Source organism: Saimiri boliviensis, chromosome 19, assembly GCF_048565385.1.
Source record: "Saimiri boliviensis isolate mSaiBol1 chromosome 19, mSaiBol1.pri, whole genome shotgun sequence".
Lineage (NCBI taxonomy): Eukaryota > Metazoa > Chordata > Mammalia > Primates > Cebidae > Saimiri > Saimiri boliviensis.
In genome coordinates, this window is record NC_133467.1 from 12,709,442 (window position 1) to 12,732,740 (window position 23,299).

General features: G+C 47.0%; 1 protein-coding gene across 6 annotated transcripts in view; it reads right to left on the minus strand.

Annotated features, from left to right (window-relative positions):
* Positions 1–260: 260 nt before the first annotated feature.
* CACNA1E (calcium voltage-gated channel subunit alpha1 E) overlaps positions 261–23,299 on the minus strand; it is a 405,974-nt gene continuing 382,935 nt past the window's right edge. For 4 of the 6 annotated variants that reach the window (XM_074389670.1, XM_074389669.1, XM_074389668.1 and 1 more), the window contains 9 exons: positions 22,774–22,879; positions 21,798–21,905; positions 21,147–21,247; positions 20,745–20,851; positions 16,610–16,721; positions 14,225–14,353; positions 12,982–13,162; positions 11,478–11,668; positions 261–10,078 (listed from right to left, as the gene is read on the minus strand). In XM_074389670.1, coding sequence (XP_074245771.1) covers positions 9,536–10,078; positions 11,478–11,668; positions 12,982–13,162; positions 14,225–14,353; positions 16,610–16,721; positions 20,745–20,851; positions 21,147–21,247; positions 21,798–21,905; positions 22,774–22,879 — 1,578 coding nt within the window. In that variant the 3' untranslated portion in view covers positions 261–9,535. The remainder of the gene's footprint in view (positions 10,079–11,477; positions 11,669–12,981; positions 13,163–14,224; positions 14,354–16,609; positions 16,722–20,744; positions 20,852–21,146; positions 21,248–21,797; positions 21,906–22,773; positions 22,880–23,299) is intronic. The other 2 variants (XM_074389671.1, XM_074389672.1) reach the window with 1 other exon arrangement.

Here is a 23,299-nt window from a genome sequence, read left to right on the forward strand (position 1 = left end):
AATTTTCCCAGCTCATTAGCAAAGGAATGTGATACACAAGTAAAGACAAATTTCTAATATCTCAGAGGCAGAATAGCAGGTTTAGGAACATAATGTGTAAAGGTAACCAAGAGGTGATCACACCATAACACAAAAACTCTCACGAGAAAATCAGAATAATGTCTATTTTTCTTTATATCTGTTTCCTTAGTGCCATTAGCCTGTGAAAAACTGTGGACCTGAGTTCTAGGTTCGAAGGAAACAAGAACAGAAGTCACCAATCCAGTCCATGTACATTTTTAATAAACCAACCTTTGCCCAAGAAACCAACTTATCCCGTAAAAGTGTGAAACTTATCCCATTAAAGCCTGTGAAATTCTTACTCCAATGGTGATGGAAGCCACGGGAAAGAAACTGTGATTGAGAAATAACATAAAATTTGAGAGTTGTACAGAATCTTAGAAATTTCTAACATACAGCCTCCAAAGACCTAGACCTCCCCGAGAGATGACCACATATCACATTTCTGGATGTTTTTAATTATAAGAAAAATCCTAGCTAATAAAGTCATCTATCTTAGGGTTCAAGAAAATACCTTGGCACAGACTACAAACATAGGGGATGTATTTTGGAATGCCGGTTTCTATCTAATTGATAAAAGGATTGTTTAGATGAAAATAATGAACACTGGGATTAGATGATGCTATTTCCCCAAGCGGAATAAAACAGTCAGTTTTCGGAGTGGCAAATCAAAGGGATGCCTGCGCCTGGAGCTTGCTGCTTTCCCTGTGGCCCGGGAGTGATATAGACAGGAGATACTGTCCGTTCTTTCTCCTAAGAGTCCTGGGAATCAGCTGCTTCCTAAACTTGGCAGCTGAGCTGGTATCCTATAATCCCCCCGACCTTTTTTTCGGAGAGGAGGCCGGGCATAGATTTTCTGGTCACAAAGCCCTGTTGTTCCCCAAGGGAGTTCTCTGGCTACCTTGTTAAACTCCTCACCTGGACATCAGGACAATGTCCTGATTAGAAAATCTGTGTATCCCTTTCGGGGAACCAGTGTTTATGGAATTGTTTTTTTTTTTTTTTTTTAAATTTCTCCAAGGCAGAGAACACTTTTTTTTTTTTCCTATATTTTTTAAGAAACTAGGGTCTCACTTTGTCACCCAGGCCTGTCTTGAACTCCTAGCCTCAAGCGATACTTCTGAGCTAGCTTCCTGAATAGCTGGGGTCACAGGTACAAGCGACCACACCCAGCACTAAAGTGCACTTTTAAATAAAAGAAAACCTTCCAGGGCCAGGATGTCCTTGGGACTTTGAAAGCCTCCTGAATTCCTCCCGGGTGGGCTGAGAAGACCCCAACTAAGCGCACTGCAGAGGCTGTTGCCAGCTCACCCCGAGGCTCTGGCAGGCTTCACTCCCATGAGCTCCCTTTTTGGTGGCAGCAAAGAAACACATCAAGTGAGGGAAATCAGGCTGATAACTTCTTTACAACAAGGTTTTATTGATTCTTTTCTTTTATTCCCCCCCCCCCCCCAAAAAATTAAAGTTTTTCATCTTTCTTTTATTTTTAATGGTTTTCCTTTTGGATCCAAACGAGCATCTATATTACAGGATAGCCGCCTGGTCAACATGCAGCGCTGAACTGTGGCTTCAGGAGAGAGGCACCGATACTCGGGGTGGGCCAGCATCAGCTGCCATTCAAACACCGTGACTGCAGGGGTGTCAGGCTGGCACGCCACGGTGGATGCTGCCCCTAAGGAGCTGTCTTGTGGGGCATGACTTGCACGTTTTAGACTGCAGGTAGCAGCATTTTAACAGCCTGAGGCAGAGCACCCAATTTCCCTCCTGATCTCATCTTACATGCTCATCCTCTAGGAGCAAAACACTAAAGAGGGAATGGCCTGATCATGGGCCCCGAAGGACAGAGGGTGTGGACCCTATAGTCCACCTCCTTGCAATGTTGTTATTTGAGGCTAGAACCGGTGCGCCCTGCAGAGTCTGAAATCTGTTCCTGACGAAGCTCATCCCCGTCCCACTCACTGGCCCTTCTCCCCTCCCATGGTGTCCTCACCACTAGGAAGTTAATATAATCTCTCCATTATTGGTGCTACTATGTTGAACAGTTACTGAAGTCATAAAGATTGTCTTCAAGCCACGTTAAAGCAAGAACCTCTTTCTTTCCATCTCCCAGGTCTGGAAAGGGAATTTTGGGAACCTGTCAATCCTCTGAGGCCTTGAAATCCACTACTCTAGGTGAGTTTAACAGAAAGAAGTTCTCTGAATCCAATCTTGTGCTGAGAAGTTTACCCATAACCTAAGTGAAAAAGAGGGTCCAAGTTAACACATCTCAAAGCCTGTCCTCTTCCGGGACCTGCTGATTATTTTCTACGCCACTTTGCCTTTGTTCCGCAGCTTGTCTTCCTACTCCCCACTCCATTGTCCCAGCTACGAAATGCCAAACACATCTGGTGCATTGGGCTTTTCTCCTCCGTTTGTTTTTCTGGCTGAATTCAAATCTTGGACTCAGTTTGAGTGGCGTTGGACTGCCCTCTAATATCACCAAGAGGCAGGTTTCTCTGCAACTACAGCACTTAGGGTGACTTTGTATAAATTTTGACTTGTTCACAAGACACCAGGATAGAAAAACACGGACTGAAGTTGAGCCTGCAGGCTAAGTATAGATCCCAATTGGTTGCCATTAAAACTTAATACCTATGTTTTTATTAACTCCACTGGGATCTGCTTAATATTATACAACTCCATATCAAATGTAACTAAGACAACTACTGTCTACCTTAACTGGCAGTTAGATTATATCGTTTAGCCCTCATTTCATATTACCTTTATTTTTAAAAATTGATTAATGGCACTTGAGAATTTTGGCGTGTGTTTTTCCTGCTCATCCCTTATAAAAATGTTTAACAGATTTGCTTTAAAGTGGTAGTTCTGCTGGGTGCTGTGGCTCACGCCTGTAATCCCAGCTCTGAGGGAGGCAGAGGCGGGAGGATAGCTTGAGCCCAGGAGTTCGAGACCTGCCTGGGCAATATAGCGAGACCCCGTTCTCCACAAAAAGGAAAAAAAAAAAAAAAAAAAGATAAAGTGGTAGTTCCTGTGCCATATAGGCCATTGCCGTTAAAAAAGTCAGAATGCTGGAAAGAAAACTATTGAGTCACCAAATAAAGTCAAATTCAGATTTGGCGTATTTGAATGGTTTCCCTTTCAGTTTGGGGACCATCCTCTGAGTGAAGTAAAGAGGAAGTGGCACAGCCTGGTGTAAATTCTAGGATCTGGCTGTAGAATGTAGACAGCAGTCCATTCTTATCTCTGACAAACTCGTAGGACAGAAAGAGAAAGAAAAGATTCATTCAGCTTTCCAGTGCTGGGTTGGAGAATATATCTGGGAGATGATCCTACGTGTTGGCTTGTGGTTATTTGATGTATGACAGGGTTAAATTTGCACAAAGTGAAGATGACACAAGGAACCTTAGATCATGAAAATTCAACTTCTTGGATTGAAAAAAAAGTATAGATTCTTTTTAAGTTAGAGATAATAATAATAATAAGGGAACATGGGAAGAATAGAGTGAAATTAAAGCAAATCCTCGATTCGGGTTTCATTAGACAGGAAGTTTCTTTTTTAAAAAAATAAATGCTTGTAGCAATGCTGAGAATTTCATAGGTACTTCATGGAATCTAACAAGTGAAGGTTTTTCTAAATTGATTTGTGTAGACTTAGTGCTTTAAATTATGCATTATTAACAGACACTTCACAAGTTAGCTGAACATTCATATTTCAACTGACAAGGGAAAGAAAGTGAAGTGATGCTTACTGAAGGCACAGGTCTGAGTACAGAAAGCCGGAATATAATTTTTGACTTTCAGTAGTTTTCATTTATCAGATTACTATACTATTGTAAAAATTACCTTCTTATCAAGACATAAATTTTGTATTGGTTAAAGATGTCCTGAAAAATTCTGCATCTCCTTGGCTTTCTCCGAAGTTTTAGGGCAGTTTTTCATTAATCTGTGTTATATTAAGTCCTTAGGAAAAGACAGAGTCCAAAAGACAGAGCTGGTACTGTAACCTCAGATTTTTGACTCAAATATCCTATCACTGAATTCAATGGCAATTACTTGCTAAAGAGAAACAAGATTCAGAAACATTGTCCAGATTAGGTCCATTACAAAAAACCCAGCCACTAACCAAACAAAAAACCCCAAACAAACAAATATAAACATATATCCCCACACATCTTTCGACCTGGTCTACTCAGCTGTTTCATACCTCCAAAAATAAAAATGCAAACCTCAGTCAGGTATTTACAGGTAGCATGGATGATTATAAAATCTCCTTCTGCATTTAGAAGGTCAAGATACTAACTCCCCTACTTACAGCAGGGGGAGAGAGGGTGGGTGGAAGGGAGCAAAGCTACGAAAATAGAAGGGCGGTTTCGGAGTGCCCCAGCCTCCACAGCCCCTGATCAGACTTTGCCGTGAGCCCCATTCTTACTTCTCAGCTGTCTTGAGTTTTGTTCAGAGCTTTTCAGGCCCTTTGGGTAGGTTGGGACAATCTATGAATTTGTTCTCTTTGGCTTGGTGGGACCTCTCTGGAATGCATAAAGCTCGGAAGGTTAAAGCAGAAAGGATTGAAGAAAAGAAAAAGATGGCCTCTGAAAAGCAAAAGAGAGTTATCTCCGTTCTTCCTCCTTTGTCCCTTAAAGTGCTATATCTGTGTACTCTGGGTGGGCTGTAGCGCCTGACAGCTGACAAAACACCACAGCTCTGCAGCCGAGCCCTCCCTCCACACACAGCAGAGAAGCCATCTGCCGCTGCTGTGCTTGGGGTAGACCTGGCTCTGATGTACAGGGTGGTTCCGCGAAGAAACAACAAAAGACAGAAAGGCAAAGCCGCTGCTACAGGCAGCGCTTATTAATGTGGGATCTCTTCGATCACCTTCATACAAAGGTTAAGTCATAAGCCCTGAGTTAATTGTGTTTGGATTTTTTTTTTTTTTTTAAATGAAAGCCTCAGCGTGGAAATAGTTTAAAGAAAAGTTATCCAAACCTGAACCTGATTCTATAGAGACTCTGGAGTCAAACCATCATGCCCTGTCTGGCCACTTGCCAGGCACCTACATCTTCCTTCTTTCCAGCGTCATTAAGTCCTCTGCTGCATCTCCTGGACAGTGCCCATCGCTCTGGGATCTGGGAGGGAAGGACTTGCAAGCTGGGTGACAGAGCTACAGGGGAAGAGTTCACCCCAAGGCATGCAAACGCCTCTCACCAGGATTCTTGGCCACACTAGCCCTAGGCCTCCGAGGGTCTCACAACGTAACAGACATGAAACTGATGAACAAAAATAGCAGTAAAAATTCCTTAACCTTCAAGTCTCACAATCCCTGAAAGGTAGCTGTCTGCTCCCCTTCTGCTATACATTTGCCCTTTCTTTGCGTACAACCTCATAATATTTATATCTTATAAAATGAGCTGAGAAATCATCTCTCAACCCATCCTTGGCCCCACCCACTAAAGAAACACTCTGTCCAAGAATGAAACATCCAGAGGGCTTGAGAAATAGGATGTAAGGAAAAATTTTTAAAAATCAAAATTGATACTTGTGTTCCATTACGCCAGGAGAGACCTCCTTGCCCTGCGGTGAGCTTTCATCCAGCAGTGGGCCTTGCTTCCACCCCGACACCCTACACCTTGTTTCAGTCATCTTGCGAAGAGCACCAGGTAAGTTCCAAACCTTATTTCATTAGAATGCAACGTTCCGCAGTAGCTGAGAGCGTGGTAGAGTCAGTCAGGCAAGCGAGCGAGCTCGGATTGGGTAGAATTAACCATCTCAGGAGTTGGATCAGTGCTAACGTGCAGCAAAACAGAGGCTGGGATGGGAGAACAGAGTTAACAAGACCCTCATGCTCACCACGTAGGCTCTATGGGGGTGGGAGGAGCCTGTGTAGGGAAGGGAGATACTGGCTGAGAGGTGGATTATGGGGTCTTCTCTTTGTGGCCCCAGAGTTAAGGGAAGTCAAAATCTAGAACATCTCGAGTTCAGCTTCTGGGCAATGTTCTTGGTGATCTCAGTGCCCTACAGAGATGCTGAGTAGGGACTCCAAGTGAAGCCCAGAATAAAAACAGATTCTTCAGCTAGAAGAGCAGCCCAGACTCCCATTGTGTTCATGACTCAGGTGGAGCCAAGGGGACGCTAGAGGGGCTGAGCCCTTCACGGGGCCAGAAATTCTACGCTGACCCTGGCTCAGGGGCACCTTGGCTGGAGCCCTACCCCTGTCGAATGGTCACTGGCACTCTGTCCTCTAGGAGACGGGGAGACAGAGAAAGAGACAGACATGCATTCCCTACCTGGGAGTCTCTCTTGGAGCCTTAGGTGAAAAGAGGGGGATCAAAATGCAAACCTATTTAGAACATCTCTCTGCCTTGGTTTTCCTTCCTCCTCCTTTTACCTTCCCCTTGTCTTTACGCTGGGGAGTTGGTGAAGACAACATTAGCCAGAGAAACTAAACATATGACTTGAGTCTTCTGCGGGGACCTCCAGTGCCCAAACCTGATCTTGCGGTACATCATCTCGAAGGCTGGTTGTAGTCTTTTTTTTGCATGGAGTTTCTCAAGATACTGCTGTGATTTTTAACCGGAGAAAAGAATAGGTTTGGGGGTCTAGAGGGGCCTCTTTTCAAGGGAAAGTGAAGAGGCAGACTCTGACACCTAGCGAGGGAAAGCTGGCATTCACTTTTGTTCAGAGGCAGCAGCAAACCAAACGAGATGATGAAAATGAGTTTGTGACTCAACAGAAAATTATTTTATTTTCTGGTCTTAATAGAAGAGGAAGTGCAGGGTAAGGGGAAAGAAACCCAATTTCTTGGTCAAGGGAAGGGAATAAAAGAAATCCACTGGCAAAAGAAAAACCAGGTGGTCAGTCAGGTGACCGCATCTGCAGCGCTTGCCAACACTTTATTGAGGACTCAAATACTTGTGTGTATGAGTTCAAGGCGTTCAGGAAGGTTTCCTGGCACAGTAAATTTAGTGTTTATACTATTTGCAGGCAAATTCCATTTCTGGGAATTGCTCTGCCAGCCTACATTTCTCCTGTTGAAATGGCACAAGGTTATCACTACGATTCCCTTTCTCAAAACACCATGCAATAGACTCACTGGCTCAGAATGGTCAGTCCTGTTGTAGGCCTTCCCCTAGGGAAAGCTGCATTTCCAAGGTGGAAAAAGCAATTTTGTGCACACAAAGCAGCCCACAGCAGCACTTTGGCATGAAATGACGCTGAGCAGAGGAAACTTGAAAAGCAATATGAGGCCCAGCGTCAGAGTGTTACGTAAGGATGACACCCGTTAGGATCGGGGTGTCGTACGTATATCGCATTCCCAGCCACCCTCAAGCACGCAAGTGCTAAGTAGGAGAGGAAAATGGAGATGAAAGAGGGTTTGAGGGTGGGAGAGCTCTGTCTCTGCCTCACTGGCCTCCTGGGTTGGGACAACTTTGGTTTGGGGGCTGACTGTGGGTCATGAAGCTCCGTCAATATCGTAAGAGAAGGCAGGACCGTGACAATTTTTCCAGCCATGTGGTTGAATCTGGCTTTTCAGGGCTGATGCAGCTATGCCTTATTTATATTTCAATTAAAAAATAGGGAAAAAATAGGCTCCTTACAAGAAAAATAACAGCTCTGGATCGCTCCTGCCCGAGAGGAGGATTGTGTCGGGGCTAGAGGGGTGTTTATCCACTGAGTGCTCAGTGCTGGGGTCCTCAGGATCCTGGGTGGGAGGCTCCAACTGTCCTGGTGGGGAAAGGAGGGCCCTGTCGGGCATCCGTTCACCTGCTGTGATGGCACTAACAAGGGACTGAAGGGGAAGGTACATTTCCACCACATAAAGCCAGTGATATGTCCCCTCCGATGGAGCTGTATGCCGTATGGCACAAGAGCGCCGGCTTGGCAAGAAAGGGCTCTCTTGCTCAGTGCTTCTGCGTTTGTTTGGCCAGTTCGGAATGACGGGGTGGGACTGTCTGCTCCAGCTCTTACTCTGGGGAGGGGTGAAGCCCGATTTTGGCTCAGGAGAATATTCAAGGTGACCGGGGCCCAGTCTTGTCATACTGCATGATGAGGCCCCACTGGAGCCTGCTTTGCTGGGAGCAGCAGCCCAGCTCCAAGCTGAGGTATATTTACTAATCACCTTAAAGCATCCTGACAAAATGACCCGAACCCCACACCAGCTGCTGAAGCTGCGGTCCCAGTGGTCCCTCCTCATGGGAGGTCCTCAGTAATTATCCAGACGTTCCCAGAAGCTGATTTCAGTCTATCAGCCTTTCCCGTCTTTACGGAAGTCCCTACCCAGTGGCGGATAGCCTACTTGGATATGTGTGTTCTCCCCTGTCGGGGGAGTGGCAGGAAAGGCTAGACCTTTGCACTTGGCCTTGCTGGGCTTGGCACAGCATTGGCCTTGCTGCCTCATGGACCAGAGTGCGGGCTGACGCTCAGCCAGGATGTGCTGGTGTGGCCAGAGCACTGTTACAGCTATTTGATTGCTTCTACACTGGTTGGAAAACAGACTCTGTTTTGAGTCCCTTAGGTGGCCCCTGCTACTCCACCCACACCCTCAGGGTCCCCTGCTGACCAGCATCTAAAGAGCCCAGGGCTGGAACAGCATGGGATGCAGCGCTAGGACCAAACTCCACTTCCACTGATGCCAGAGCGGTGGTTCAATACTTTGACCTTCGCCCTTACCAGAGCCTCAGGCACCTTGTGGACCCTGAGGGACGGCCTGACCTGTCCTAACACTCAGCACCTGCTGTGTGGGTGACAGGCCTCAGGGATGGGGGGCTACACCCCCAGCACCACCAGTTCTGTTTCTCTGAATGTCTCCCTCATGGTAGGGGCTGCCGGGCTGTGGCTTTTCTCACCCAGACCCGCGCTTGCTGCTGTCGCCTCAGCACCCTGACCGTTTTCGCCTCAGCTTTCTCCTCCCTCCCTGGCATCCGATGTTCCTGACTTAGCCTGCGCCGCCCTGGCAGAAGCAAGCCACAAGGTAATGCATGAGATACCACTGCCGTTGCCCCGGTGGCAGTGGTGCTGGGCGAGGCGTTAAGAGCTGGCGAGGGAGGAGAGTCCTCTCCTATGGTCTCCACTACTCCCCAGTTAAGAGCCAGAAAGTCTCCCGGGCTTCTCAGGGCACCGAGTGTAGACGTAGGCCAGCTCGATCCCTCCACGGCTTTTAGAAGAGTGGGAAGGGGCAAAGGGAAGCAAAGCCATCCTTGTGTCCCTTCTCCCACAGGAATAACCCTCCACATTCCTGTGTTTTCTTTCCCCAGCAAAGAGGCAGACCTATGGCAGTGCCCATCTTGCAAAGGGGAATAAAGCAGTTTGGTGGGTTTGACTGCTGCTCCGAATGTCCTTTACTTCCACGTCTCTGATAATGCATGGTGTCCTTCCGTCTTCCTTTTCCCTCTTCCTCCCCCCCGGGCCGCACTGGCTTCCCAATTCTGTCTTGGTTTTCTCCATGTGACAGAAGAGCATGCATCGGAGGGGGGAGCAGCCTCTAGCATTTGTCATCTTCTTCCGTGTCACTCAGCAGGTTGTTGACAGCCCCACACATCAGGCCTGGCCCAGGCCCCCCGCGCCTCCGCCGCCGATAGTGCCCGTTGGGCATCTGCCAGCTGTGCCGCAGGGGTGGGGCAGAGCCGATGGTGTTGGAACGGCCCAGGCTAGTAGCCACAGCTGCTTCGAAAGTGAGCGTCTCCTCCTCGCCACAGTCTGAGGCGTGGGAGTCTTCATGCTGGGCCAGGTAGGGCTCGGAGATGTAGCGTTGTGGGGAGATGTGGTGGCCCTGCTGGGGGTGCGGGGAGTTGGAAGACTCGGTCAGGCAAGCGCTGTTGCTCTCCAGGGCTTGGGAGGTCAGCGGGGAGCCCTCCTGGCTTCCATCAGCAGGCGGAGAGATGCTGCCCGCATGTCGAATCAGGGAGCTGTAGGAAAGGAGGGGCCGGGGCTTTGGCGGGACGGGCGGGAGCTGCCGCCGACTTCTCCGTGGGGTGCTGGTGTCAGAGACAGAGGGGATGGAGCTCTCGCTTAGGGAACCTGTGCCCTGTACAGCAGGAGAGATGTGGCATGTTAGACTGGGCTTGGTAGGATCCCTGTTAAGGTCCCTACCTCCTTCTAGAGAATTCTGGGGGAGAGAGGCCTGAGCTGGAGCTCCCTGTGGTATTCACATGCACTCAGGGGCACAGGGATGGAAGCGATTAAGGAGTCAAGAGCATTCAGATGAGGACATCTCAGACTTTACTGTGCACACAGACCTCCGGGGATCTGGTTAAACTGCAGACGCAGGCTCAGAAGATCTGGGGTGAGGCCTAAGATGCCGCATTTCTAACAAGCTTGCAGGTGATGCTGGAAGTGGCAGGCCTGTGGAGAGCACACTTGGACTACTGAGGAAGCTCTGCCTGTGTCACAAGGGCCACCCTGAAAAACAGACAGCTCCGTGGAAGGTGCGCAAATGCTCTGGAGCTGCTCGGTCTGGGAAACCCTTATTCCTACCCACGTCTTCAGTCGCTTGCTGAACTCAGCTTCTGTACCTGGTACACTCAGCTGCTGGCTCAGGCCATGCTTACCCTCACCTAAACCTCCAGGGGAACATCTTTTAAGGTATGTGTGACCGATGAACCCCCTGCTCAGAATCCTAAGGAGGGGTCTTTTCAAAGGCAGACTTCTGGATCTCACCAGAATCCTTCAGGCCCCAGGAATGCGCAGTCCTAGTTAGCTTCGTAGGTAATTCTGTTCTGAACTAAAATGTGAAAACTGCTGTTCAAGAAGGGAAACCTCTTAACTGCTGTGTCGCTAAAGGTCTGCATTAGCAGCCCTGACTTTTTTCCCCACTGATCGTTTCTGTTGAGGGGGTCTCCTCTCACAGGTCGAAGTGACACGAATAGACGACAGAGGGCTGTAGTGAAGAGTAACACAGAGTAGAAGCATGTTTTCACACAGCTCCGCTAGTTACTCCTTAGGCACCAGGCTGGTGGTTCAGCCAAAGACACGGTCTTGTTGGGGCCGCCGGGAGCTAGGTGAATGAGGGTGAACTGCTCTGACTTACGGATCCCGGGCTGAGGGCTGAATCACCATTCCCACAAATACCGATTATCACAAGAGAGTCAAAGGAATCTTTCTAGCTGCGGGACCATCATCTCCTCCCAAATCTGGCTGAGACATCTGTCAACCTATTTATATCTCTGGATTCTGAAGGCTGGAATGGAATGACCTCTAGACACCATCTTTCTTGGTGGGGGGAAATCTGGTTGCCTGAGGACACAGGCATTGAGCAGCTAACCTCTATGCACTATAGGTATAGTTTCCTGTGAAGCTCCAGTCTTAACTCCAGCCTTTGTGGGTCCTTGAATGTGGTTGCTAAATGCCCACGATTTACACCTAATGATACAGCCCACTCTCTTCCCTGTCATCCTGATGTAGGCCGGCTTCCTCTCTGTGCTCACCTGTCGGTTGGGCGTCTGTGACCTGCCCTCACTGGGTGACCTGGATGGACGGCGCTCTGGGGACTCCCAGTCAGCCTGGGTCCCTCGCTCCTCCGAATTGCAGCGGGAGACATCAGGAGAGAGAAGGTGCTTTCGCTCTTTTGATCGTCCCCTCTCCCTGCCCCCCGAGCGGTGAGTGTCAGACTTGTGGCCTGTGAGAGGTGACAAAAGCACTTGGTTATAACTTTGACCATGGCGATAAAGAGACTTCTGTCTCGGCATCACATCACAGCCTGGAGTTGGACCCTCAGAGGAACTGCATGTTTGTGGCCCCTCCGGATTCAAATCTTGAAGCCTAACTGGTTCCTGATGGGATGGTGTTGGGAGGTGATTAGGTCATGAGGGTGGGGCCCCCATGGTGAGATCAGTGCCCTGATAAGAAGAGATCGGAAAGTGCTTGCTTCCTTTCTCTCTGCTCTCCATCACGTGAGAACAGAGAGAAGGCAGGGATCTGCTGGCACCTTGGCATTGGATTTGCCAGCCTCCAGAACTGTGGCAAACACGTGTTGTTAAAGCCACCCAGTCTGTGGTAATTTGTTGTAGCAGCCTGAACTAAGGCCCCTAAAAGAATCCTGGTTCCTCCAAGCATGTCAAAAGATGATCTGAAAGGGAAGCGGGAGAGAAAGACAGGCTGGAAAATTACCTATTTTGTGAGCAGGTAAGTTTGCAAGGTGCCACTAGAGACACATACGTCAAAGAATCCAATCTATTCTGCTTCTATTTATGCTACACACAATATGGAATCTTGGTCAACAATATGGCTCAGGAATTTTCTATCTCATAAACATGGCTGTGCAACTTTTGGGCAGGGAAGGTGGCATCAGCAGAAGGGAATTAAGAAGTTTCTATGAACTGAATAATAACCTACCTAACATAATGCCAGGGCGAGAAGCCCAGGACTGAAATGAAAGGATCCCTGTTCCAGTCCCAGTTCTGGCACTTAATGGCCCTACAACATGGGACAAGTCACTGCTTTTTCAACTTTGATTCCTTTATCCAGTAAAATAAAATGGTTAAACCAGACGAACAATTTGCTTTTTTAAAAACAACAATGACAAATGCTTAAATGAAACTCAAACATAGGAAACAATTCCAAGTAGCACTGTTTGGGCTGCAGTGGAATTGGTGGTTAAAGCTCAGTCCTCACAGTGGGTCTCTAATAAAAAGCCCCAATGGTTTCGCAGACTATTTGAAAACCTCTCTCAATTCTAATGATTTGTATAACCCTGCTCCAGAAGGAAGGGATTGCACCAGCCTTTATGGTGAATGCAGAGGAGAGCTTTGGGCCTGTTTTATGATGTAAGTCACATTAAGGAATTCCCTTCGGTAAGGAAAATCCTTCCCTTCTACCCTTGTCTCTGTCTGAATTGTTTTCTGGTTATTTACAGTCCTCGCCAGAGTTTAAGTCCATCAAGGCAGGAACTCGCTGCCTGATAAAAGAGCTAGACACCGAACACCTCCTCACCTGAATCAGAGTTCAGGCGGTGGGCTGACAGCCGCAGCGAGGAGTGGTAACTCCGGCGACGGGACTTGTAGGTATTTTCACTGCTTCGCTCCATGGAGAATTCCTCCAACCACGAGGAATTTGAACGCTTATCCCGAATAGTGGAAAACGAACGTCTCATGGAGCTGGGGTCTGTCACCACCTGGAAATAGAAGCCCCCAGAGAAACACAAGGTATGGATTAATGATTGAAAAAATCTAAAAGCACAAAAGCAGCAGGACTGAGGCTTTGAGGACAGGAAATTGTAACCCCTGCAAATGGTAATGTCCCTTGAATCTCTCTTGCTCAAACCTTAGCAGGAGGGAACTGTTCAAGAAAGTATCCTGACATTCACATAGTCACTGGAAATGGTCCAGGATGTTTTCTTCCTGTAGCTGAGTGTACCATGGCAAAGCCAAGCAGACTGCAGGCAGGCGTGTGCAAGCTCCCACAGAGCCCTCTACCATGGGGCACAGTCAGGCTGCAGCAAATACTCTGCTGCTTTGGGAACATGTGAGGGCAACTGTCTCAAAGGCTACCCCATGAAAGAAGCATGGCTCTGCTATTTTTTTTAATGCCCTTGCCAGAGAAGGCCCCGCCCTGCAGCGCGAGAGCCTAGGAGACCTTGCGATTTAACAACTGCTAAGAATGTATCAATCACTCTCCCTTTGCCATTAATCTACCTAGCCCCGCTTTAAATGCTGGCATTTTGATTTGCCACAGATACTAAAACAAAGCCACAAGAACTTCTTGTCTCTGTCAAAACCTGATGTAAGACAGACAGACAGAGGAAAAAGCAGCCAGGAAAACAGACAAAGAAATGAGGCGTGGCCTGCACTGGTTAGGACAGACAGTCCCGACACGGACCTGTGTGTGTAAGTAACTGCCTATGTGCTGGAGGAGTCAGGAAATGCAAAAAGGATTGGAAAGTGCACAGAGAAAATCCTGGAAGGTATTTCTTGCATGGCTGGTTGAAGTTTGAGAATGTTGAGCCCATCCAGAGAGAAGTATGCAACTTTGTTGACTGGGCTGTTGTGGTTAGGGGCTCACTGAAAACACTGGCAGAGCAGGCTCTATTAGAGAAGGCCCATGAACCAGATTGTATTTAGAGGGAAGAAGGGGTGTGGGCAAGTCAAGGGCTCACCTGCAAGTATCAGGTATTAATCTCTAACCCACCGAATACAGCCCAGATGCCACTGCCTTAAGGTAGGTGGTTGCTTTTTACCTGGGGATCCACAGTCAGACGTGGCATAGAAGATGCCCTCCCAGATCCCGCATGCTCCTGGGTGTCCGAAGGAAGGTAGATGCCTTGGTTAGAGGGCTGCACGCTTTTTAATTCACTAACCTCTGGCTCCTGGAAATAAACACACAGCCATGCTCGTGGGACTCGGTTCCATCTCACTGCATCTCACGTCCAGTGGACAATTCAGCCGCCTCAAGAATGGCTTTCAAAAGAGAGACTTGCAGCTTTAAGGCCTCAGTTGTATGTATATGTGTTTTTATGTGCACACATGTGCTATATGTCCCAGACAGGAAGCTCTAGTGTTGTAAAAGGTAAATGAAATTTAGTGACATTTAATTTAGCTGAATATATCCAAATATTAGCATGTCAACATGTAATTGATATAAAACTTAATCAGATCGTTTATATTTTGTTTGGACTATCCACATGTGGTTAACGGCTATTGTTTTGGATTGAGCCAGCCTACAGTTATTAGGTTGGATTGGAAATCTCTAAGGTTCTGTCACTCTTGTTAATTTCCTGGTTAAAGACTGTTTGGCAGTCGCGCATGCTCTATACAGATAGCTGGTGTCATTGCATAAAGAGCTGTATGGGAGATGTTTACATGGCCACCCACCAAAGAGAGCTAAGAACATCTTGGGCAGATGGAGATTGTACCAGAAAAGGCTATTTTGTATTTAGCAAATGACACCCTAAAAACATGTAGGGCATTGCCTAAATGAAAGAGTATCTGGGACCCCCTCCTTAGCCTCTCTGACCCTTTGGCTGAGTGGTTTCTCGTGTGTATGGGAGCGGTACTTTCCCAAGACATGTGCTATGTGCACTTAAGGGAGTTAGTGTTTGCAGTACATGCTTTATACAGCACACGGTTCTGACTCCAAACAGACGCGGTAACAACACTGCAGTCTACAGGTATCAGAGGCGGTGTGAGACGCACACTCCATATGCACAGACACAGTCATGGCCACGCCTTGGGACGTGGAGCAGGGGCCCCAAGGGACGGGCAGAAGTACACACAGTGTGGTAGGTGTGTAGCACAGGCTGACACCTGAATTGAATTACAGACACCAGTACTGACAATGAGATGAACACATATCCAAAAAGTCCTGGCACTACGGCTCAGCCCCGGGGAACCCGCAGAAATGATGTCATAAAGTCTCCCTGTGAAAGAAAGGACACATTATTGCGATTTTTTTTCCCCACTAGACACATCACCAGGCAGACATAAAGCTGTGAGGCCCTTTTAAGAATCAAACTATCTATAGCAATTAGCCCTAGGTCTTGGTGCTAAGTTCCTCACCAGGGACGGCAGGGGATGACTCCAGGAGTTCCTACCCACCTCACCAAGAACACCCTCAGGCAGTCAGTGGCTTAGCCCTGGGGGTGTGTGGACTAGCTGTCTTCCCCAAACCACCACACCGGATTCTCTGTCTCAGCATTCGCAGGAGATAGAATCACACATTTGTTGAGCTACTGAGTGTTTTTTGCCCTCTGAGGGGGTGCCCATTCCCTCATGCATCATTATTCATTCAGCACAGTAGCAGTGGGGAGGGAAGAGCCACAGATGAATCAGAATTTAAATGATACGGAACTCACTGAGTACAAGCTGTCTGTACAGACTTTTGCAATTCTAAGCTGAGGCTGGGGTAGGGGGGCCCTGGAGCTAATGGCTCCTGAACCAGCAATACTGGTCAAGTCAATGATGTGTAGGAACCATATTTTAGCTTCGTTATTAGCTAAACCAAAACTTCAATCTCCCTCTCGTCTTCAAGCTTGACTCACTAGGTCTCTCAGGAATTTCACCATTTATGCTAATAAACTTATTTGGGGTCAGGAAAGTGACTTTAGGGGCCTGTTAGAATGTCTTTGACTTTGTGGAACTGTGACCAAAAGGGATGACGTGCCTGAACCCACACAGAGCAGAGGTAGGACAGTCTTCTGTACCTCCTGGCAGACTGCTTGTCACTGGGCTCTGGAAGAGGTGGGCATCACTAAGGAACGGCATGGGGCAGTTGCGTGTCCCACAAGTAGTACCTAGCTACACTAAGGGGCACGGTTAGTGTCAATCATTCTTGGGTGAGGCATCTTCAAGCCCCCCATCAAAGGCGAGATTTTATACGTGACTTTAGGTCTTAAGTTCCTGCTGCAGAGAAGGGACCTCTTGGGTTGTAGAACCGGAAGAGGGAACATTTTCAGACCACACAAGAAACTGGGCTAGAAAAGGGCTGAGGCAGGACACCCCCAGGGCAATTGGCTGGACTATCAGAAAGGATTTTCCTGACGGATCATGACTACGTAATAAAAGTTACTGAGGGGGATCAGGAAACCAAGGAGGTATTTTCGAGGTCATATAACTCATGCATTCACCAGAGACTGCTGTTCCTGGAACTGTCCATCATCGGCAGGGTCCATACAAGCCAACTGGAATATCTCCTGGGGAGAGAGTGGACTCATCGAAGGATATCCAGTCCGGCCACTCCTGAAAAGCAATGTCCAATCCAGAGGTAATGAGGGACAGTCATGTCGCGGCTGCCACTAGCAATTCCCACCCCAGCAGGGCAATACCCGTTAGCCTTGACCGGCTTTGGTAAGTCTCATAACTTAAAAAAAAAAAAAGCACTGGAAAAGACAGACTGGTATTTTCGCCCTGCATCCTGCCTTTGGAACCATTCATTATTCTGCTGGGGACTAGCAAATCTGCAACAAATGACATTATTTGTCACAGTTGGCCATATGGAAGACCAACATTAGACTGTAAACCTGTTTCTGCTCAGTTTCCCCATTTGGCGGAAAAAATACAATAGTTTACACAGTGAACAGTTTGTTTCAATATTAAGCAGCCATGGTCTTTTTAAACAATTTCCCTACTCACAGTAAGAATATGGTCTTATTTTGCCAACATCCCTGGCCAAACTCAACAGTTCAGTCCAATTCCATTACCATTTATTGAAGGACTACTCTGTAGCATACGCCAAGTCTGTTGGTTCGTGTACTGAGAAGGATTTCAGATGTGGTGGTGAAAAAAGAGGACAGGGACAAAGTCTGCCCCAGGTTTAGAGGTCTCCAAGTGAAAAGAATGGAGAACAGGCACAGTAGGGTTGTTAATAAACCGCTGTCTAATACTTCCAGACACTCTTAACCTGATGGGAGGCACTGGACTGGTTAGGAGCGCAAGAGGCAGCCAAGCTTTCTGGAGAATGTGGTGCCTGTTGCCAAATTATTTGCTGACTGCCACCATCTGACCCGCTCCAGAATACACAGTGAGCTTCCAGATTACGGGACTGGGGTCAGTGGCTGGGCAGCAGCTCTCTTGGTGGTGGAGCTAGGAGGGAAGAGATGGGATACCATCTCTTTTAAGTCTATTCCTGATGACTCTGCATCCAATGGAAAACTCAGGGCATGAGCAAGGATTGTCAGTTACTTAAAAACGATCCATAGGTATGGTTTTAGATTAAAGGGGAAGATCTGAACAGCAGAGAATCACCTAATCTGGCCCCTTCTGACAGTGAGAGCTTTTGCTGAGTTTTTCACAGCGGCTACAGAGTGACCTGATATGTAAATGACCTTCCTAAATGTCTGTCATCTTTCTCACTGCGGCATCGCCTAAGAACCACTGGGAACAACATGAGCACAGCTGGTATGAGAACGGGTTCTCAGCTCTGTGCTATGGCTCACACCTGTACTCTCAGCACTTAGGGAGGCCAAAGTGGGAGGATAGCTTGAGCTCAGGAGTTTGAGACCAACTTGGGCAACAGAGTGAGATCATGTCTCAGAAAGAAAGAAATGGGTTCCTTTTCGTCCTACAGAGAGTAATTATAGAATCCTTAACGGAGGGAGAGGACCCCTGGAAACACTTAACTGTCTCACAGAGTTGAATAAGTGGAACTCAGAGTAATCTCCTACTTTGAAAACCTTGTCAAGCTGGGGGATAAAGTCCAGAATTCCGAACACAGCCTCCCTGGCGATCCCTACCTCACTAGCCTCTTGTACCACTTTCCTATTTGCTCCCTGCATTCCAGACACGCCCGCCATTTTTAGTTCACGGGACACGCTAGGCTTGTTTCTGCCTCAAGATTTTAATAGAGGCTACTCCAAGAGTGTAGTACACTTATCAGAACTGTAATTAAATAACGGAAAACGCAAATTCTCTTCTATCTAATAATCCTCTGTTTAATGTCTGGTTTTCCATCAGATTTGAGGGAGTGACCCTATCTGTTCTGTCCACCACTGTACCCCTAGATCAACCTCTACTGAGCAATGCATGGCTCCAGAAACACAGATGGTTCTGAGGAACCAGCTTGCTGTTCCCCTAGTGTCCCATTTTAGGAAATGTATTAACATGCACCCAAAGGCTTCACCCAGAATCCTTTGCTTCCTCCTTCCCCTTTAGTCCATGTAGCATATCAATCACCAAATCCTGTCTGGTCTATCTACTAAATATCTCAAGTCTGACCATCTGTCTCCATCTCTATCCCACTAGTCCAAGCTACCATCGCTGATAATGTACACAACTCCGGTCATCTACAAAATGGTGTTCCTGCCTGTAGAACTGCTCCCCTCCAATCCATTTAGTCTCTACTGAATTTAAAAAAGCACACAACTGATCACATCATTCTGATGCATAAAACCCCACTATCCTAAGACTAAATCCAACGTCTTTATCCTGCTTATAATACCCCCAAAGTACTAGCCCCTGTGTATCTCTCCAAATCCACAACTTAACACCTCCCCTGAGCTCTCCATGCTCCAACCACCATGACAGCCTTTAGGCTCCTTAAACTCACCATATTTTCTCTTACCACTCTTGAAGAGCTTGTCTTCAAGTCTCACTCAAATGTTACTTCCTCAGGAAGGCCTCTCTAAACCCTCAAACTGGGTGAGCTGTTTCCACGACATCACAACAGCCCCACCCTTCAGCACTGTTTGTAATTTCTTCTTCCAGATTTGTCTCGGTGGGGACTTGTTCTCTGTTGTAGCCTCAGTGCCTGAGCCAGCTCTGGGGCCACACTGGCTCTTAATAGATATTGGTAAAAATCAATGAGTAAATGGATCAATAAATATATGGGGAAAAAGCCAAAGTGATCCTATAGTGGGAGTTAATTTGCATAGCAAATTGCCATAGATAAAACAGAAATTGCAATTAAAGGGTTGGTATCCCTCATTTCTAAGCCAAGGACGCCCCCCCCCCCAAAAAAAGTGTAAACCCTTCCAGTGGAGCGGTCCCACTGTTCTGATCATACTTCCTTCCCTTCCTCTTACACAGACAGAAAATAAACAGTGACTTGTTTTCTGTGGACAGGAGAATTCACACCCTGCACTTCATCACATCAAATTGTAAACAAACAAACAAAAAACACCAATGGCTTTGGCCTTGGCCTGACTCTGGTCCTTTTCTTCTCTTCCAAAGGTGTTGGGCTTTATCTCTGAAACCAGTGCTTTTCAAAAACAGATCTCCAGCACCACAGGCAGAAAGCAATCAACGATCTGAGCAATTCCAAATGGCTCCAACCGAGGTCTCATTCTCAAGCCCGGGGTATCACTCCCTGATAATTAAGTTACCCAATTTAGTGATTTCTGGTTTGTAAGAACTGGGACTTTGTTAAACCCAATCACAAAAATGCGCTTACATTGAGTAGAAAGACTCATGTTCTTTGGGTACTCACGAAATGCTTGCTGATGATCAAAATGTAATAAGATACATATGCTATATAGTAGATAGATTGAGGCTAAGGCTTATGGCTCAGAAGGATAAGAAAATTCCTTAATTTGGATTCTATTTCCACTTCTATTATAGAGAAAGGTCCCTTTCTGAATAAAGGTCTCTTTTGTTCATTAAAGGAAACATGGTATACTGAAAACACTCTGGGGTCAGAAATAACAGACCTAAATTCCAATTCCACATTCTACTAGCCGTATGACTTTAGGCAATGTAGTTAACCTCACTTAGTCTCCAGTTTCTTCATGTGTAAGGTGATATTAATATATACCTCCAGGGTATAGTAGGCTGCTGGAGTGGGAATCAAGTGAGATCCTGCAAATTGTGTCTCTAGAAGTGTCAACCTCAGGGAAAGCAGTAACTGCTGGTTCTCTTCCCCTCTTACACTCAGCCAGCATGACACCCGTGAGGGAGGCTCTATCTTCCAGCAGGACACTAGATCCACGGGGAAGCGATAACCAAGAATTAGATAGGAGATGATGATTCTTCACAACAGAACTACAGCTAAGACCCAAGTGGATTCAAAGACAAGTCAAACTCCCTTCTTCTATTGTTGATTCACAAGGATCGGTGTCTGAAGCTAACCACAGTGCTAAGCATGCTTAGTCTGTTTTTCCCTTACTCCTGCTGAAAATCATTTTAAGATCTCCAACTGCAGAAAAAGGATCACTCAAGCTCAGAGTATTCTTTCTTAGGCCCTTCTGAGCAGTGAGTTTTGGGGTCTGCACAATGGCATGGGTGACAGATGGCAAGCAGCCGTGCCGGAGACGTTTTGGTGCTACTCACAGGCCTGAAACGGGGTCCTGCTGGAGGTAAGGCAGGGCTTTGGCATTAGCAATAATCTCCTGAGGCAGAGATGAGGGCTCCATGCGCTGGAACATGGGGGCATTTTTCTGGGTAAGAAAAAAAAAAAAGGAAAGAGAAGAAAATTCCAGTGACTACAGAGTTTGCTGTGGGGAAAATAGTTTACACGGATAATACAGGCACATAACTTACTCTTTGTGTGACTACTTGAAACTTCGATCCACTGGGTTTCTAATTCCACATCACTAGCAAGTTCTTGGGCCTGCACCCATTACTGCTGCTTCTAAGTCCCTGCAGGGCACCATGCCCCAGGAATGCACAGGCCTGTCCCCTCCTGGAACTCCTCACGGCCCACCCACTTAGCATGCTGGCATTGACCTTCACCTGTTCCTCCAGCTGCTGCCTCTGCTTCTTCACCTTACTCTGCTTATAGTAGTCCATGATCATCATTGCTGCATAGATTTTGCCCACAGTCAGGTCAGAGGCTAAAAACACAAATGTGGCATGATAGTGAAGAGGGGGAAGATGACGGGGGAGAGTGAGGAACCTCTAAGATTTGTTACCCACTCTCTGCAACAGGTCTGCACTGTCCGTTACCCATTCATGCAACCTATGATGAGGGCCCCCATGGTGCCAGGCTCTAAGGATACAGAGTGCATAGGTCCCCTGATCTGTCCTCAGGGGGGCTTGCATGCCCACCTAGTGATGGTTATGATACGGAGGATAGGCAATACATGAGTAAGCATCACACCTACCATCCTAAATCTCTACAGCTAAGGGACAACATCCTTTTCCCCATGAGGCTTTGCTGAGCAGTATTATGTGGAGGGAGAGAGCTATACACCCAGGAAGTCTCATCCACAACCACTGTGATCTATCTTAAAGACCATGTTTTCAATTAATAATGACCAAAGGGACTTAAGGATAAAAGGGCAAACTTCCCTTTTGTCTTTGATCGCTCTTGGTTTCCACAGAAGATGTGGCCTTCACATGCTGGGCCCACAGTGACAAGGATATCCAGGAAAAGACCCGAACCTTTGGGCATGGGCACAAGCAGATCCAGCATCTTCTGGGATAGGTGGGGCCAGATGGCTAGGGTCTCCTTTTGCAGCTCCGAGTCTAGCTGCTGCCTGTCTGCACCACCTAGAAGATACATTACTAGTAAATAGATCCGAACAGACCCAGAAATAACAAGGACTGAGGGAGGAGGTGGGGGTAGGAGCTGAATGAGCAGGGGACCTCATATTCTAAGAGGAGATCTTGGCACTTAATGATGGTGGATCTCGCAATACCAGGTCTTTCTGCTGAAGAAGCAGAACACGTTTTGGCTCCTGTTTTCAGTGACTCAGGGATATCCTGTCAAGAGATCTGAGGCCATGAGACTAACAGCAGCTTCCTCATTCATTCTGAAAGCCTCCCAGGTGCTCAGTATACCAGAGGAGAAAATAAAAACAGCCGCAAGTACATTCCTCTGCCTTCTTATCCATACATCAATCCTTCCAGCAACCCTAACTCCATAGTCTAAGTGACCTCATTTTACAAGGATTTAGATCGGGCAAGAACAGAAAGGACAAAGGTCCAACTGGAAGTAGTAGTAAACCTGTTCTCTCCTAAATCAATGATTAGAAATCAAGCGGAATAAACTACTACCATGGCCTCTACGGCAGCGCCTTCTGCTACAGACGCCTCTCAAGACTTCAGAGAAAATAAACCATATGCGGAAAACAAGCATAAAATTAACCTTTGGTCAATAAATATTTCTAGAATACGTATTTTAAGCCAGACACTAAAGAACAAACACCTTTAACTCTGAAGGAAGCCCCAGAGATGATCAAACTATTCATTGTACCAGAAGGAAATGGCAAATATTAGTTATTGAGTCAGATACCTGATGTTCAGATGACCGCACTGTTGCGGCCTTAGCCGGATGGATGATAATTCAAATATCTCCATCCTGTGCCACCTGCGTTGTTCCAGAATTCCTCCTTCCCACCTCCCTTCTGAAGCTTACCTTTGGCAATTTTAATGTCCAGAGCTGTCCGGATCAGAGCCATAAGCGTGGAGGTGAAGTGGACCGTCATGTCCTCAGCTACTGGCATGTTCATCAGGACCAGCCTCTGTGTGGAAGAGAAAAAAGAAAGAGCAGGAAAAAAAAAAAAAAAAAGACACTTCAGTGAGAAAGAAAGAAAAGGCCAGAGGTCAAATGTACAGACAAAAAGGAAGGGCAAGGATCCCCATCCCCTGCCCCAGTCCTTCTCTCCCTGCTTCTCACTTAAGGCCCATTTGATGCTGGGTTTTTTTTTCCCCACTGAGGGAACAATGCCAAATTCCACAAGGAAGGGGCTTCCCTAATCATTCGGTAGGGCTCCCCCATGGAGTCCTAAGAATGTCTTTGAAGGAGATGGGAAGTGATATCTAAAAGAAGATGCTCAAGGAAAGGAGTCAGCTCTGCGAGGTGCCTCCATTCCCTGTTCAAGGCTGCTCCATATTTCCACTTGTATTCCATGAATACCCCCAGAAACTCACAAGGAAATATC